Source organism: Mustelus asterias, chromosome 19 (genome assembly GCF_964213995.1).
Source record: "Mustelus asterias chromosome 19, sMusAst1.hap1.1, whole genome shotgun sequence".
Taxonomy (NCBI): domain Eukaryota; kingdom Metazoa; phylum Chordata; class Chondrichthyes; order Carcharhiniformes; family Triakidae; genus Mustelus; species Mustelus asterias.
In genome coordinates, this window is record NC_135819.1 from 651935 (window position 1) to 668217 (window position 16283).

A 16283-nucleotide genomic window follows, 5' to 3' on the forward strand; every position below is an offset into this window, starting at 1 on the left:
CAAATTTTCACCAGCCCAGAATATTGCCCTGAGTTTCTGTGGTAGCCATGATGTGGAGGTGCCGGCGTTGGACTGGGGTAAACACAGTAAGAAGTCTCACAACACCAGGTTAAAGTCCAACAGGTTTATTTGGAATCACGAGCTTTCGGAGCACTGCTCCTTCATAGAATCCCGACAGTGCAGAAGGAGGCCATTCGGCCCCTCGAGTCTGCACCGACCACAATCCCACCCAGGCCGGGATCCTCACACATTGTTGTAACTCATTGAAAAGTAACGAGCAAAGTCCTGCAGAAGAGGCCGGTTCGGCCTCTGTGCATCAAACTAATGGGATAGGCTGCCACCTGGTGGACTGGGTGAAGGTTACAGCTCGACCCAGGCCGATGGATTTTGCAAAGGCCCCTCTCACAAGGCTGGGACAAGGCCCCATCAGATATCCACCTTATTTACTCCACGTAAAACAGGGATTCATTTTACTCCTGCGATTGTCTCTCCTTTGGGTATCATTCACAATTACTAGACGCTGTGGGGCGGCGCGATGGTTCACAGTTCGAGGGACCCGGATTCGATTCCCTGGCTTGGGTCACTGTCTGTGCAGAGTTTGCATGTTCTCCTGTATGGGTTTCCTCCGGGTGCTCCGGTTTCCTCCCACAGTCTGAAAGACGTGCTGGTTAGGGTGCATTGGCCGTGCTAAATTCTCCCTCAGTGTAAACAAACAGGAGTGTGGCGACTAGGGGAATTTCACAGTAACTTCATTGCAGTGTTAATATAAGCCTACTTGTGACACTAATAAATAAACTTGAAAAAATCTGGACATGTCCAGGACAAAGCAACTCCGTTTGCTGGACACCCCATCCACCACCTAAAACATTCATAGAATCACAGAATCCCTCCAGTACAGAAGGAGGCCATTTGGCCTATTGAGTTGGCACTGAACACAATCCCACCCAGGCCCCACTCCCGCAACCCAACACATCCACCCTGCTAATCCCCCTGACACTAGGGGCAATTTAGCACGGCCAATCAACCTAACCGGCACGTCTTTCGGACTGTGGGAGGAAACCGGAGCACCCGGAGGAAACCCACGCAGACACGGGGAGAACGTGCAGACTCCACACAGACAGTGACCGAGCCGGGGATCGAACCCGGGTCCCTGGCGCTGTGAGGCAGCAGTGCTGACCACTGTGCCAACGTGCCGTCCATATCTGTCCTCACCCTCTCCACCACCAGCGACCAGTGGCAGCAGTATGTACCATCAACAAGATGGAACTCACCAAGGCTCCACCTTCCGAACCTAGGACCTGGAAGTACAAGGGTGGCAGGTTCATAGGAGCACCACCCCTTGCGAGTTTCCCCTCCAATCCACACACCATCATGAGAGAAATACGTTTCTCAAAGACACAGCGTCAGCACGATTGTCTGAATTCATTCAGGATTCGGGGGCCACTGACATTTGTTACTGGACACTGGTTGTCCTTGGTGGGCGTTCTTCATGACTCACTGTGGTCCATGTGATGTAGTTACACTCAACAACCGGAATGTTACCGTCCCGCCTGCCACGGGAATCGGAGCGGGGGAGGGGCGGACCATGGAAAGGTCCATTGAGCGTGCGCGGGGTTTTATGGTCTCAGGATGAGTGAGGTTGGAAACCCCCACCCAAACATTTCTGTCAGGGAGCAAGGGCCAATTCTGATTCAGTGACAATGGAATATATGTTCAATCCGTGTGCATGCGTGTGCGTGCGTGTGCGTGCGTGTGCGTGCGTGTGCGTGCGTGTGCGTGCGTGTGCATGCGTGTGCATGCGTGTGTCCATTTGTCTGCTAACCCTGCTTCTAGATTTGTCCTAATATATTGTGCATCATTTCTTTATTCATCCTTAGAATCTTCTATGTCTTTCTGAGATATATTTATTTATTAGTGTCACAAGTAGGCTTACATTAACACTGCAATGAAGTTACTGTGAAATTCCCCTAGTCGCCACTGTTCAGGTACACTGAGGGTGAATTTAGCACGGCCAATGCACCCTAACCAGCATGTCTTTCGGACTGTGGGAGGAAACCGGAGCACCCGGAGGAAACCCACGCAGACACGGGGAGAATGTGCAAACTCCACACAGACAGTGACCCAAGCCGGGAAATCATAGAAACCCTACAGTACAGAAAGAGGCCATTCGGCCCATTGAGTCTGCACCGACCGCAATCCCACCCAGGCCCTACCCCCATATCCCACCCGCTAATCCCCCTAATCTACACATCCCAGGACACTAAGGGGCAATTTTAGCATGGCCAATCAACCTAACCTGCACATCTTTGGACTGTGGGAGGAAACCGGAGCACCCAGAGGAAACCCACACAGACATGGGGAGAATGTGCAAACTCCCCACAGACAGTGACCCGAGCTGGGAATCGAACCCAGGTCCCTGGAGCTGTGAGGCAGCAGTGCTAACCACTGTGCTACCGTGTCGCCCTATTTTTGATTAATAAGGGAATCGAGGGTTACAGTGAAAGGGCAGGAAAGTGGATGTGAGGAGTGTTGGTACAGTCATCACTCTATTCAATAGCTCGAAGGGCTGAATGGCCTACTCCTGTTCCTAGTTCTCATGGTCTTTGTTAGACACATATTTATGTACTTCCTTTGTTCTGGGGATTTAAAAAAATTATTTCATTGAGTTTGGACACCACTTAACATTTATTGCCCTTGAACTGAGTTGGACCATTTCTGTGGGCAGTTAAGAGTCAACCACATTACTGTGGCTCTGGAGTCATATGTAGGCCAGACCGGGTAAGGACAGCAGATTTCCTTCCCTAAAGGATGGGGAGTCAATGGCCGAGTGGTATTATCACTGTTCTATTAATCTAGAAACTCAGCTAATGTTCTGGGGACCCGGGTTCGAATCCCATCGCGGCAGATGGTGGAATTTGAATTCAATAAAAAGTATCTGGAATTAAAAATCTACTGATGACCATGAAACCATTGTCGGAAAAACCCACCTGGGTCACTAATGTCCCTTTAGGGAAGGAAATCTGCCATCCTTGCCCGGTCTGGCCTACATGTGACTCCAGAGCCACAGCAATGTGGTTGACTCTCAACTGCCCTCCAAGGGCAACTAGGGATGGGCAATAAATACTGGCCATGTCCCACGAATGAATAATAAAAAAAGAACTAGATGGGGTTTTCCAACAATGGTCGCATGGTCATCAGTAGGTTCTTAATTCCAGATTTTTGTTATTGAATTCAAATTCCACCATCTGCCATGGCGGGATTCGAACCCGGGTCCCCAGAACATTCGCCGAGTTTTGAAACTTCTGATTTCAGATTTATACTGAATTCACATTTCACCATCGGCCATGGTGGGATCCAATGCCTGCTCTCACGAGCATTGTCTGTAGTCCGGTGGCAATATCATTACACCACGACACCCGCAGCCACCATTCCTGCACACTCAACCACGCCTCCTCAATGGATCGCACTCTTGCCTCAGGGCCTCATGTAGGCCAGGACGGGCAAGGAGGGCAGATTTCCTTCCCTGAAGGGGCGTTAGTGAACCGGATGGTGTCCCGTGGTCACCAATACTGCGTTCAATTCTTGATTTAGAATTTAAATTCCAGCAGCTGCCAATTGAACCCATGTCCCCCAGAGCATTAGCCTGGGGGCCTCTGGATTACTCGCCCAGTGACATGACCACAAAGCCAACGCCAATTGCTCTGCTTCCACCTTCAGTGTCACTTATCTGTGTTAAAACATATTTCTCCCAGCGTCTAACTCCTGCTGTTCTGATTTTTTACAGCACTTTACTTTTACATCGTAATAATTCCATGTATAATTGAAGCAAAACAATGTCCCCCTGGATTCTACCTTCTACCAAACAAGACCTGTATCGGTGAGTCAGAGTACAGAATGAATGTTTTGAATGAATAATCAGCCCACTTATTCAAAAGGAATACTTTGATTTGATTTATTATTGTCACATGTATTGGGATGCAGTGAAAAGTATTGTTTCTTGCGCACTATACAGACAATGCATACCGTTCATAGAGTACATAGGGGAGAAGGAAAGGAGCGGGGGGCAGAATGTAGGCTCCCAAAAAAGATTCTCCGTGCTGAATTTGCGTAGAAACTGGAGTAACTCCTGTGGGAATTTCGAAATGAATCTCCCACACTCTGAGCACTGCAGAGTGCCTCAGTGAGATTCACGCTGAAAATCCAGGAGCGGTCCCTATTCCCGCTGGAGAGGCCGGGAGCATAGCGCCGAGCAGACCACTGCGCATGCGTCGATCTGTCATAGCGGAGATCGGCGCATACGCAATAGCCCCGCACTGCCGGCCTCCCAATCACTGGCCAACCCCGCGACCCCACAACACTGCCCCTCCGATCCGTCCACCCCCACCCCCTCCGATCGCTGGCCTCCCAGATGTCTCTGGGCCAGCCCCGACGCCGCACCCTCCTCCTCCACCCCCGCCCCCCCCCCCCCCCCCCCCCCCCCGTGGCCAACGCTGATCAGCTCCTTAGCTCCCTCTGTCACCGGTCCCTATGCAGAGTGTCAAGGGGGACCCACCATCCCCACCAATCTCCCCCCCCCCCCCACCCCACCCCCAAGGCACTGCCCCTCAATAGGCCCTGTTGCCTCTGGCTCCGCCCCTTGGCACTGTCCCATGCCCGGTGGGCAGCGCCAAGGTGCCCCCTGGGCATTGCCACTTTGCCAGCTTGGCAGTGCCGGGGGCACAGGCTGGCACTGCCAAGCTGGCAATGCCCAGGCGATGCCCCCTTACCCCCGACCTCCTGGGGGCCCTCCATAGCCTCCCTTCGCTCCAGCGGGTTCGGACTGCCAGTTCCTCATGAGTGGGGAGCTGTCGTAAACCCTACTTCAGTCCTGGGACCACTAATTACATTTAAGTGAAGATTTTAATATTCAAATGACGACGCTGGGGCCTGGAGAAGCACAGAGGCTGTGGTGCCCAGTGGGGAGCCTGCTAAGCGGCCTCTGCTGATATCCCCCAGCCTGCTGTGCTGTTCAAGCAGTGTTCCAGTCATAGCTAGGTTGTAGAGAAAGATCAACTTAATATAAGGTAGGTCCATTCAAAAGTCTGATGACAGCAGGGAAGAAGCTTTTGATTTAATTTGATTTGATTTATTATTCTCACATGTATTAACATACAGTGAAAAGTATTGTTTCTTGCGCGGTATACAGACAAAGCATACCGTTCCTAGAGAAGGAAAGGAGAGGGTGCAGAATGTAGTGTTATAATCATAGTTCTTGAGTCGGTTGGTATGTGTTCTCAGACTTTTGTATCTTTTTCCCGTTGAAAGAAGGCGGAAGAGAGAATATCTGGGTTGTGTGGGGTCCTTAATCATGCCGGCTGCTTTGCTGAGGCAGCGGGAAGTGTCGACAGAGTCAATGGATGGGAGGCTGGTTTGCGTGATGGATTGTGCTACATTCACGACTTTTTGTAGTTCCTTGCGGTCTTGGGCAGAGCAGGAGCCATACCGAGCTGTGATACAACCAGAAAGGATGCTTTCTATGGTGCATCTGGAGGAATTGGTGAGAGTCGTAGCGGACATGCCAGATTTCCCTAATCTCCTGAGAAAGTAAAGGCGTTGGTGGGCGAATAATAATGAGTTCAGTGCCAAAAAGCCACTTTGCTATGAATATATGAACCTGCAGCCCTTTAGCACAGCTCAGTGCTGACTGAGTGGCTTCACTTCAGATACTGGACAACATTATTCAAGATGGCGCCTTTCTGGTACGATGTGAAGGAACCACTCTATTGTGGGAGATGGTGAATTCCAATTCGGTGGATGCTGAAGATCAGATGAAACAACCTCCCATGTTGAGAGATTCATCAAACAGACAAAATAGACGCATGTCTAACCTGCACATCTTTGAACACTAAGGGGCAATTTAGCATGGCCAGAGTCAACTGCCCCTTCCTATTGGTTGACAGGTGAAGCAAGTTGGATCTATACACATTGGCGTCTCGAAGACTTATTGAAGGTCCTCAAGGAGGATGTTTCCCTTCTTGGGGGAACCTCTAGATCTAAAAGACAATGTGTCAAAATAAGTGGCCTCACATTTAACGTGGAGTTGCATAAAAATGTCTTCTCCCAGGGCGAGGGTCATTAGTGTTGAGTGAACAGTGAAGTCTAGCCATTGGGCGGCACGGTAGCACAGTGGTTAGCACTGCTGCTTCACAGCTCCAGGGTCCCGGGTTCGATTCCCGGCTCGGGTCACTGTCTGTGTGGAGTTTGCACATTTTCCTCGTGTCTGCGTGGGTTTCCTCCGGGTGCTCCGGTTTCCTCCCACAGTCCAAAGATGTGCGGGTTAGGTTGATTGGCCAGGTTAAAAATTGCCCCTTAGAGTCCTGGGATGTGTCGGTTAGAGGGATTAGCGGGTAAATATGTGGGGGTAGGGCCTGGGTGGGATTGTGGTCGGTGCAGACTCGATGGGCCGAATGGCCTCCTTCTGCACTGTAGGGTTTCTATGATTTCTATGATGATTTCTATGATTTCTAATATATTCAACGATTGAGTTTGACAGAATCCTGATCGACAAGGGAATCAAGGGTTATGGAGTTCAATCAACAATATGATCCTATCATATTGTGGCAGTGATGGTTTGATGGGCCGAATGGCCACCTCCTATTTCTTGTACTATATTTCTATTGGATTGCACTTTTCATTGTGAACAAAAAACCCAGGGCTGATCTCATGCAGTAGACTATTAAAAGATTACTCTCTTGGGACATGGGCGTCGCTGGCTAGGCCAGCATTTATTGCCCATCCCTAATTGCCCCTTGAGAAGGTGGTGGTGAGCCGCCTTCTTGAGCCACTCCTGTCCCTGTGGTGTAGGTACACCCACAGTGCTGTTAGGGAAGGTGTCCCAGGATTTTGACCCAGTGACAGCGAAGGAATGGCCGATATATTTCCAAGTCAGGATGGTGAGTGACTTGGAGGGGAACTCCCAGCTGGTGGTGGCGTTCCCATGTATCTGCTGCCCTTGTCCTTCTAGATGGTAGAGGTCTCAGATTTGGAAGGTGCTGTCTAAGGATCTTTGGTGAATTGCTGTAGATAGTACTCACTGCTGCTACTGAGCGTCGGTGGTGGTGGGATTGGATGTTTGTGGATGTGGTGCCAATTAAGTGGGCTGCTTTGTCCTGGATGGTGTCGAGCTTCTTGAGTCTTCATAGAATAGAATCATAAAATCCCTACAGTGCAGGAGGAGGCCATTCGGCCCATCGAGTCTGTATCAACCACAATCCCACCCAGGCCCTATTCCCGTGACCCCTCATATTTACCCTGCTAATTCCCCTGACACCAGGGTTAATTTAGCATGGCCAATCAACCTAACCCGCACATCTTTCGGACTGTGGGAGCAAACCGGAGCACCCGGAGAAAACCCACGCAGACATGGGGAGAATGTGCAAACTCCACACAGACCGTGACCCAAGCCGGGAATCGAACCCAGGTCCCTGGTGCTGTGAGGCAGCAGTACTAACCACAGTGCCACCAGGCCGCCCGTTTGAGCAGAGTGGAAGCTGAGACACAGTCACCCCTGACTAGAGCTTCAAAGAATTAGGCGTGATATCAGGGTATTGATTTTGTATATATGTTATATATATTATACTGCTGCGGCTTTACAAGGCTCTGGTCAGACCACATTTGGAATATTGTAAGCAATTTTGGGCCCCCTATCTAAGGGAGGAGGTGCTGACCCTGGAGAGGGTCGAGAGGAGATTCACAAGAATAATCCCGGAAATGAAAAGCTCTTCGTACGAGGAGTGCTTGTGGACTCTGGGTCTGTACTCGATGGAGCAGAGAAGAATAAGGGGGAATCTCATTGAAACTTACAGAATACTGAAAGGCCTAGATGGAGTGGACGCGGGGAAGATGTTTCCATTAGTCGGAGAGACTAGAATCCGAGGGCACAGCCTCAGAGTAAAGGGACGACTCTTTAGAACCGAGATGAGGAGGAATTTCTTCAGTCAGTAGGCGGTGAATCTGTGGAATTCATTACTACAGAAGGCTGTGGAGGCCAAGTCACTGAGTGTATTTAAGACAGAGATAGATAGGTTCTTGATTGGTAAGGGGATCAAAGCTTACGGGGAAAAGGCGGGAGAATGGGTTTGAGAAACTTATTAGCCTTGATTGAATGGCGGGGCAGATCCGATGGGTCAAATGGCCTCCTTCTGAACTGTCGGGATTGTACGATTCTATGAAGTGCCAAGTGACCTACTCCTGGACTTGAGTTGGAAGAGCAGCCATGATTATATTAAATGGTGCATCAGGTACAAATCTTACCGCACATATTTTTTATTTTCTTAGATCTCTATTAAAGCCTGTAACCTTCTTTCTCTTCATTTCAGATGACAATGAGTGTGGTGATGACGAGTATACTACAGAGGCAAGGTGCGGCGCAAACACAGACTGTTACAATTCACCTGGGAGTTTCTACTGTACCTGTAAGAAAGGATACACCAACCAATTAGGAACAAATAACTTTACCTCAAGGACGAACTGCCGTGGTGAGCATAATTTTATATCGATTCTTTCAATGCTTGACTTTGTGGCGTGATAGGGGAGTTCATGCATTCTTTTCAGTGCACTTAGCACCAGTTAAAGGTCATGGGTCACCGCTTCTACAGCTTTTATTCCTGCATTCTTGGCCTGAACTGGGAGCACTGAATGAATCCATGCTGCATCTAAATGAGCCAATGGCTATTAAAGGCCCACCATCTTCATCCATTGGAAGTCAAGTGTTTGGCAAACTGTATTCGCTGAAGGAGTTTGATTTTCGCTACACTGTTGTCACCCACGTGCCGACAAGTGATGATCTATGCTGCGTGTTCCCCCACAGGCGTCAAAAGAATCAAAGACAGGCATGATGGGAACTTTTTCTTCCGTGGGCATCCCCCCCTCCCGCTTCAGGAATCCAGCTCCCCCTGCGTCTGAGGTCAAAGACATCAAGATCAGAATCTCAGTGCCAGGGAAACATTCCCTCAGGCATCATGCCAATTAACTCAGGTGTCCAATCCTCATGGCTGACTTTTCCATCTCCACCTCCCCTCCCCCACCCACTCTCCACGCCCCCCCCCCCATCCACTCTCCACCCTTGCCCCCCACCTCCTGCCCCTCTCCACACTTCCTCACCCACCACCCCCATCCCCTCCCTCCCTCCCTCAACAAGATCCCGCCCACCCTCCTCACCCGCTGGCCAAATCTCCCCACACCCCCACCCACTTGACGTTCAACAGGAAATAACCTCATGGCGGTTCCGAAATTTGGATTACAGTCTTGCGCCGACATGCCTGGCTTTGGTGAAGTTGTCCGACCTGTTTTGTACCTACCCTTGGCATAATTGGCATCTTGGGCGGTCTTGGCAAGCTGGCTGGTATGGCAGGCATGGGGCATGTCTGGCAGAATGGCTTCCGTTGGTTGCATGGATGACAAGAGGGGGTGGGGCGGCGGATCTACCATTAACACGTGTAACCTGGTACAGTTGGTTCAGTTGGCATGGCTGGCAATGATGTAATCTTAATACCGCGGGCAGGGGGGTCTCGACAGAGGGCGCCGTTGGCAAGATGTCGATAGAGGTGCATGGCTAAAGGAGAAGACACCAAGCAGTGGGTGCTGTGGCTGGTTTAGTGAGTCTGTACGCTATGGTATGAGCAGTTGGCATGACTGGCATTCTCTGCAGCTGGCAGACGTACTTTGGGCATGACGCTTACTGAACACTTGATTCTTTCAATGATGCATGGCTCTACCCAGGTGTTTGAGTTTGTTGACACGGTTGAAGTTTAGCTTGGAGATAGTCATGGCGGCGGATAGGTGAACGCACACGGATTAGAGATTAAAAGCTATCTCTCCCAGTTGTGACCAGTTTGACCCCAAGTCCAGTCGGGCAAGTTCCCAAGATGTCTAATGTCCGAATGGCGATGCGGTGGCACAGTGGTTAGCACTGCTGCCTCACAGCGCCAGGGCCCCGGGTTCGATTCCGGCCTTGGGTGACTGCCTGTCTGTGTGCAGTTTGCACATTCTCCCCGTGTCTGCGTGGGTTTCCTCTGGATGCTCCGGTTTCCATCCACAGTCCAAAAAGGTGTAGTTTAGGTGGATTGGCCCTTAGTGTCCCCAAAGGTATCATAGACTCCCTATACTGCAGAAGGAGTCCATTTGGCCCATCGAGCCTGCATCAACAACAATCCCTCTCAAGCCCTATTCCCATAACCCCATGTCTTTACGCTGCTAATCCCCCTGACACTAAGGGTTAATTTAGCTTGACCAATCAACCTCCCACCCGCACATCCTTAGTTAGGTAGCTTGGCCATGGTAAATTGTCCCTTAGTGTTCAAAGATGTGTTGGTTTGGGGGATTAACAGGATAAATATGTGGGGTTATGGGGATGGGGCCTGGGTAAGATTCTCCAGGAGAGTCGATGCAGACTCGATGGGCCGAATCACTACCTCCTGAACTGTAGGGATTCTATGAAATATCAAAATCTTGATTCCACTGCAATAAAGATCCTTTGTTTACGAGTCCAGATTATTCTCTGGCAGGACAACCAAGGTTGCCCAGAAGCTGGGCATTCACAGAGAGTCCCGCTGGTTCTGGGCCTGATTTGCGGGCCAGTTTGACCCCAAGTCCAGTCGGGCAAGTTCCCAAGACTTCTAATGTCCTAATTAGACATTAGGACATTAGAAATCCTCTTGAATCTGATGGCAAACACCTCAAACCCATCTCTAAAATTAGCCTTGGTCTTCAGACCGTCTCTCCAGAGTGGTTAAAGTAACACAGATCCTCAGGATCTACCGGGTGCTCTGTATTCAAGAAGTTATTATAATTATTGCAGTGCCGTTAGGTCAAAGTGGAGTCTGCGGGGCAACTGTGAGAAATCATAGCATCCCTACAGTGCAAGAGGAGGCCATTCAGCCCATCGAGTCTGCACCGACCACAATCCCACCCAGGCCCTATCCCCATAACCCCATGCATTTACCCTAACTAGTCCCCCTGACACTAAGGGGCAATTTAACATGGCCAATCCAGCTAACCCGCACATCTTTAGACTGTGGGAGGAAACCGGAGCACCCGGAGGAAACCCACATGGGGAGAACGCGCAGACTGCACGAAGACAGTGACCCGAGGCTGGGAATCGAACCCTGGCGCTGTGAGGCAGCAGTGCTAACTGCTGTGCCCCCGTGCTGCCCTTGGTCTGGAGTGACCAGCCCCGGGGGGGAGAACTGTTGGATTTGCAACTGTAAACCTTTGGGCATAAACATATTCGAAGCTTGCTGAGATTGCAGTGTCGCTGTGCAGAGTCTGCATGTTCTCCCTGTGTCTGCGTGGGTTTCCTCTTGAACAAGGGACACATCGTCGAACATCATGGGGCGAAACAGTGGTTAGCACTGCAGCCTCACAGCGCCAGTGACCCGGGTTCAATTCGGGTGACTGTCTGTGCGGAGTCTGCACGTTCTCCCCGTGTCTGCAAGGGTTTCTTCCCACAGTCCGAAAGACGTGCTGGTTAGGGTGCATTGGCCGTGTTCAACTCTCCCTCAGTGAACCCGAACAGGCACCCGAGTGTGGCAACTAGGGGAAGTTCACAGTAACTTCATTGCAGTGTTAATGTAAGCCTAGTTGTGACACGAATAAATTTTCTAACAACTTTATTATGAGTTACCGTATCCAAAACACAGATTTGGAGGTGCCCTTCCGAAACCCCCTGCGGCAATCATCTGATATGTCACAACTCCTAACATGATATGGGTTGTCAATTGGTCCGTTATAAAACACCCTTCCTCTTAACGGACTTTATTGAGCGGATATTGAGGCTATTCTACATTGAGCCCATGATAAGAGAGCAGCCACACCACATCAAATCTGACCTCAGCAGGGTAACTGTTAGCTGGTGCAAGGATGTTCTTGAATGCCTTGGTACTACAAGACCTATTCTTAACCGCCCTTCCTTATTCTAGCTCTCTTCCCTTTGTCTCTTTTCCTTTCCTCTCATTCTTGACTCCAAAACATCCATACCAGCATTGTCACCAGAGTTAAAGAACTTTGCAGCACAGAAAGTGGCCCTTCAGCCCACCCTGTCTGTGCTATCCATCAAGCACCTATCTATTCTAATCCTATTTTCCAGCACTTGGTCCATAATCTTGTGTGCTGTGGCGTTTCAAGTGCTCATCTGAATGCTTCTTAAATGTTGAGAGGGTTCCCGCCTCCACTACCCTTTCAGGCAGCGGGTTCGAGATTCCCACCACCCTCTGGATGAAAACGTTTTTCCTCAAATCCTCCCTCAATCTCCTGCCCCTGACCTTAAATCTACGCACCATTATTGACCACGGTGGCACAGTGGTTAGCACTGTTGCCTCACAGCACTGTGGATGTACCTACACCACGTGGAGTGCAGCGGGTTCAAGAAGGCGGCTCACCACCACTTTCTCAGGGGCAATTAGCGATGGGTAATAACCTAGCCAGCGATGCCCACATCCCATGAGTGAACTTAGCAAAAAAAAAGGTTTCTGGCTTGCATTTGGCAAATGATATCATAATCTTGATCTATTAAATAACCTCAAAGTCTGTTCTTACCTTGTGAACTAAATGTTCCCAACGTTCTGCAAGAATTATTTCTTGCCAAATAGCATAACACTTTGCCTACATACCAACGCTAAACTACATAACTCGTTATATCTGAAGCACTTTGGAAGGTTTCACAGCGACCTGGCAAAATCCTAAATCAATGCATGTTCTTCCCCCATTTCATTTTGCCAAGTTCTCTTGTATGTTCTGAACTAGACATACTGGAACAGTGAGGTCCTAGGACAGGAATCCTGTGGGTTAAGTGTTTTTGCAATGGTGTGGACACATCCATTATTTAATGATATGAAGCCAGAATTCCATTGTAGTGGGTTCCCTTCCATGGTCCTTGTATTCCAATTCCCTTCCTGTAGATTTTCATCTCTTTCCATAGCTGGTAATTCCCGGAACAGGTCGCTATCTGTCGTTAGGGGGTTTATAACTAGAGGGGGCGCCACTCCACATCAAGCGTGGCTGACCAAGAGTCTCTCCCACTCTCACCGCCAGCCATTGGAAGGATTTTGCAGGTTGACACTCAACCTCTTTGGCTGCGTTATGAACGCACCTTCCTTGGCCGTCAAGTCCTGGGGTGGGACGCGAACCCTCAGAGCTTCTGGCTCAGAGGCAGGGATGCTACCCACTGCGCCACAAGTCCCCATGGTGCTTGTAGCATAGTTTATAAGGAGTTAACATATAAAAGGTCCGAATGATAATTTAGTTCCCCCCGACCTTAAAACACCTTACCCCACTCCACCTTGCTTTCATCTTATCACTTATTCTACAGTTCCTTCCTCCTTCATTTTCACTCTCTTTCAACCTCAAACTCTGGGCCTTGTCTCCGCTCTCTGAGCAAACAATCCCCCCTCACACCTTTGCGGATTAATCCACACAGTTTCCGGACAGGGAGGGGAGTGCAAATGAACAAACAATTGAACCATAAACGACATTAGAAAAGATGCCAACTTCGGAGAAGGGCGTTTCCGAGGAGAATCGTTACCATCTGAGACTCGTGAAGTTACGTTTGGGATCTGTGGCTCAGGTTTGAGAAGTTGCCAGAGCTAGTCACGTAGTGTAGTCCCCCTTCCTTGCCTTACTCAGCCACCCACCCCCGACCACCCCTCTGCCATTGTTAGCAGTGGGACTATCCTAACTGGAATGGCCAGCTGGCAGCTCCGTACTGTTACCCAGTGAACGTCCGGTCCACCAGAGGTCCAATCTTGGATGTGGAGATGCCGGAGAAAGTTCTTCACTCAAAGGATTGTGAATCTTTGGAGTTCTGTACCCTAGAGTATTGCTCCCACCATTGAATACATTTAAGGCCGGAATAGACAGATTTTTGGTCTCTTGGGGAATTCTGGGATATGGGGAAATGGTGGGAAAATGGAGTTGAAGACCAAGATTGGCCATGGTCATATTGAATGGTGAAGGAGGCTCAATGGGCTGAATGGCCAACTCCTGTTCCTACTTCTTATATTCTTTGGTTCAACTCCTCATTTGAATATGATCTTCAACTTGGGTGAACATCATTGGTCCGACTAGCAGTTGAGAGGAGTTCTGTTGTGTCACAGTTGGCAATTACAGGATTATCAAACGTTCTTCTTCAGAAGTGATTCAAACTTAAATCTCCCTCGGGGATCCATTACTTTTGGCTTGTGATTACGCTGCACACATTTAACTCACTAATAGGCTCGCAAACAAATTAGATTCACAGAATTATAGAATCCCTACAGCGCAGAAGGAGACCATTCAGCCCATCGAGCCTGCACCGACAACAATCCCACAGAGGCCCTAACCCCTTAAACCCACATATTTATCCTGTTAATCACCCTGACATTAAGGGGCAATTTAGCATGGCCAATCCACCTAACCTACATATCTTTGGACATTAAGGGGCGATTTAACCTGGCCAATCCACCTAACCTGCACATCTTTGGACACTGAGGGACAATTTAGCATGGCCAATCCACCTAGCCTGCATATCTTTGGACATTAAGGGGCAATTTAACCTGGCCAATCCACCTAACCTGCACATCTTTGGACACTGAGGGGCAATTTAGCATGGCCAATCCACCTAACCCGCACATCTTTGGACACTGAGGGACAATTTAGCATGGCCAATCCACCTAACCTGCATATCTTTGGACATTAAGGGGCAATTTAGCATGGCCAATCCACCTAACCTGCATATCTTTGGACATTAAGGGGCAATTTAGCATGGCCAATCCACCTAACCTGCATATCTTTGGACATTAAGGGGCAATTTAACCTGGCCAATCCACCTAACCTGCACATCTTTGGACACTGAGGGGCAATTTAGCATGGCCAATCCACCTAACCTGCACATCTTTGGACTGTGGGAGGAAACCAGAGCACCCAGAGGAGACCCACGCAGATTAGCATGGCCAATTCACCTAACCTGCACATCTTTGGACACTAAGGGACAATTTAGCATGGCCAATCCACCTAACCTACACATCTTTGGAGCGTGGGAGGAAACCGGAGCACCCGGAGGAAACCCATGCAGACACGAGGGAGAACGTGCAGACTCCGCACAGACAGTGACCCGAGCCGGGAATCGAACCCTGGTCCCTGGCGCTGTGAGGCAGAGGTGCTGACCATTGTGCCACCGTGCTGCTCACATGTTCTCATCACTTGGCATCTTGAATGTCAAATAGAAATGAGACTCGGCGGGAGGGGGGTGGAGCTCCTGTAACACAATGTAGATAACAGATGATATTCACATGATCATTTCATATTTGTTACAGAAAATAATGAATGTTTCCAAATGCCACCAGTGTGTGGGCCAAATACAATATGTTATAACACAATGGGGAGTTACTACTGTCTCTGTGTCAAAGGATTCATCACACGTTCAGGAGTAACTAACTTTACAGATGGGAATACAGGGTGTAGAGGTAAGAATGTTACTGGGTCCTTTCAAAGCATGATGCCCCTATCCTAAGCCGAGAGACAGTTAGGCCATGTATTGGTTGTATAGGTCGGCTTATGAGGAGAGACTGAGTAGACTGGGGCTATACTCATTGGAATTCAGAAGAATGAGGGGAGATCTTATAGAAACATATAAGATTATGAAGGGAATAGATAAGATAGAAGCAGGGAGGTTGTTTCCATTGGTGGGTGAAACTGGAACTAGGGGGCATGGCCTCAAAATAAGGGGGAGCAGATTTAGGACTGAGTTGAGGAGGAACTTCTTCACCCAAAGGGTTGTGAATCTGTGGAATTCCCTGCCCAGTGAAGCAGTTGAGGCCTCATTGAATGTTTTTAAGGCAAGGATAGATACATTTTTGAACAGTAAAGGAATTAAGAGTTATGGTGAGCGGGCGGGTAAGTGGAGCTGAGTCCACGAAAAAATCAGCCATGACCTTATTGAATGGTGGAGCAGGCTCGAGGGGCCAGATGGCCTACTCCTGCTCCTAGTTCTTATGTCCTTATGTATTGCTGGGTATACCCGGTGGAAATAAGTCCACTCAGTTATCAGGAACTAGCCACTGTTCACAAAAGGAGGTAACTTTGGATGGTCCGACCTCTGCAGGAGAGAGAGATCAGAAATTATCCTCGATCATCGCTAATTAAACGGCCTTGCCATTCAAGAGGGTCAACGTTCAGAAGGGGAACTCCAACATTACCATCGGTGACCTGGTAGACAAGGCAAATAGTCTGACTGTTTTTCGTTCATGGAATGTCGCTGGTTGGGCCCAACT

The 16283-nt window shown here is 49.3% G+C and overlaps 1 protein-coding gene across 1 annotated transcript in view; it reads left to right on the forward strand.

The window, feature by feature from the left end:
• The window catches only part of LOC144507663 (adhesion G protein-coupled receptor E5-like), an 87422-nt gene that overhangs the window by 14325 nt on the left and 56814 nt on the right, over positions 1 to 16283 (forward strand). Inside the window, 3 exon segments of the mRNA XM_078234820.1 lie at positions 3785 to 3877; positions 8358 to 8516; positions 15327 to 15476. Coding sequence (XP_078090946.1) covers positions 3785 to 3877; positions 8358 to 8516; positions 15327 to 15476 — 402 coding nt within the window.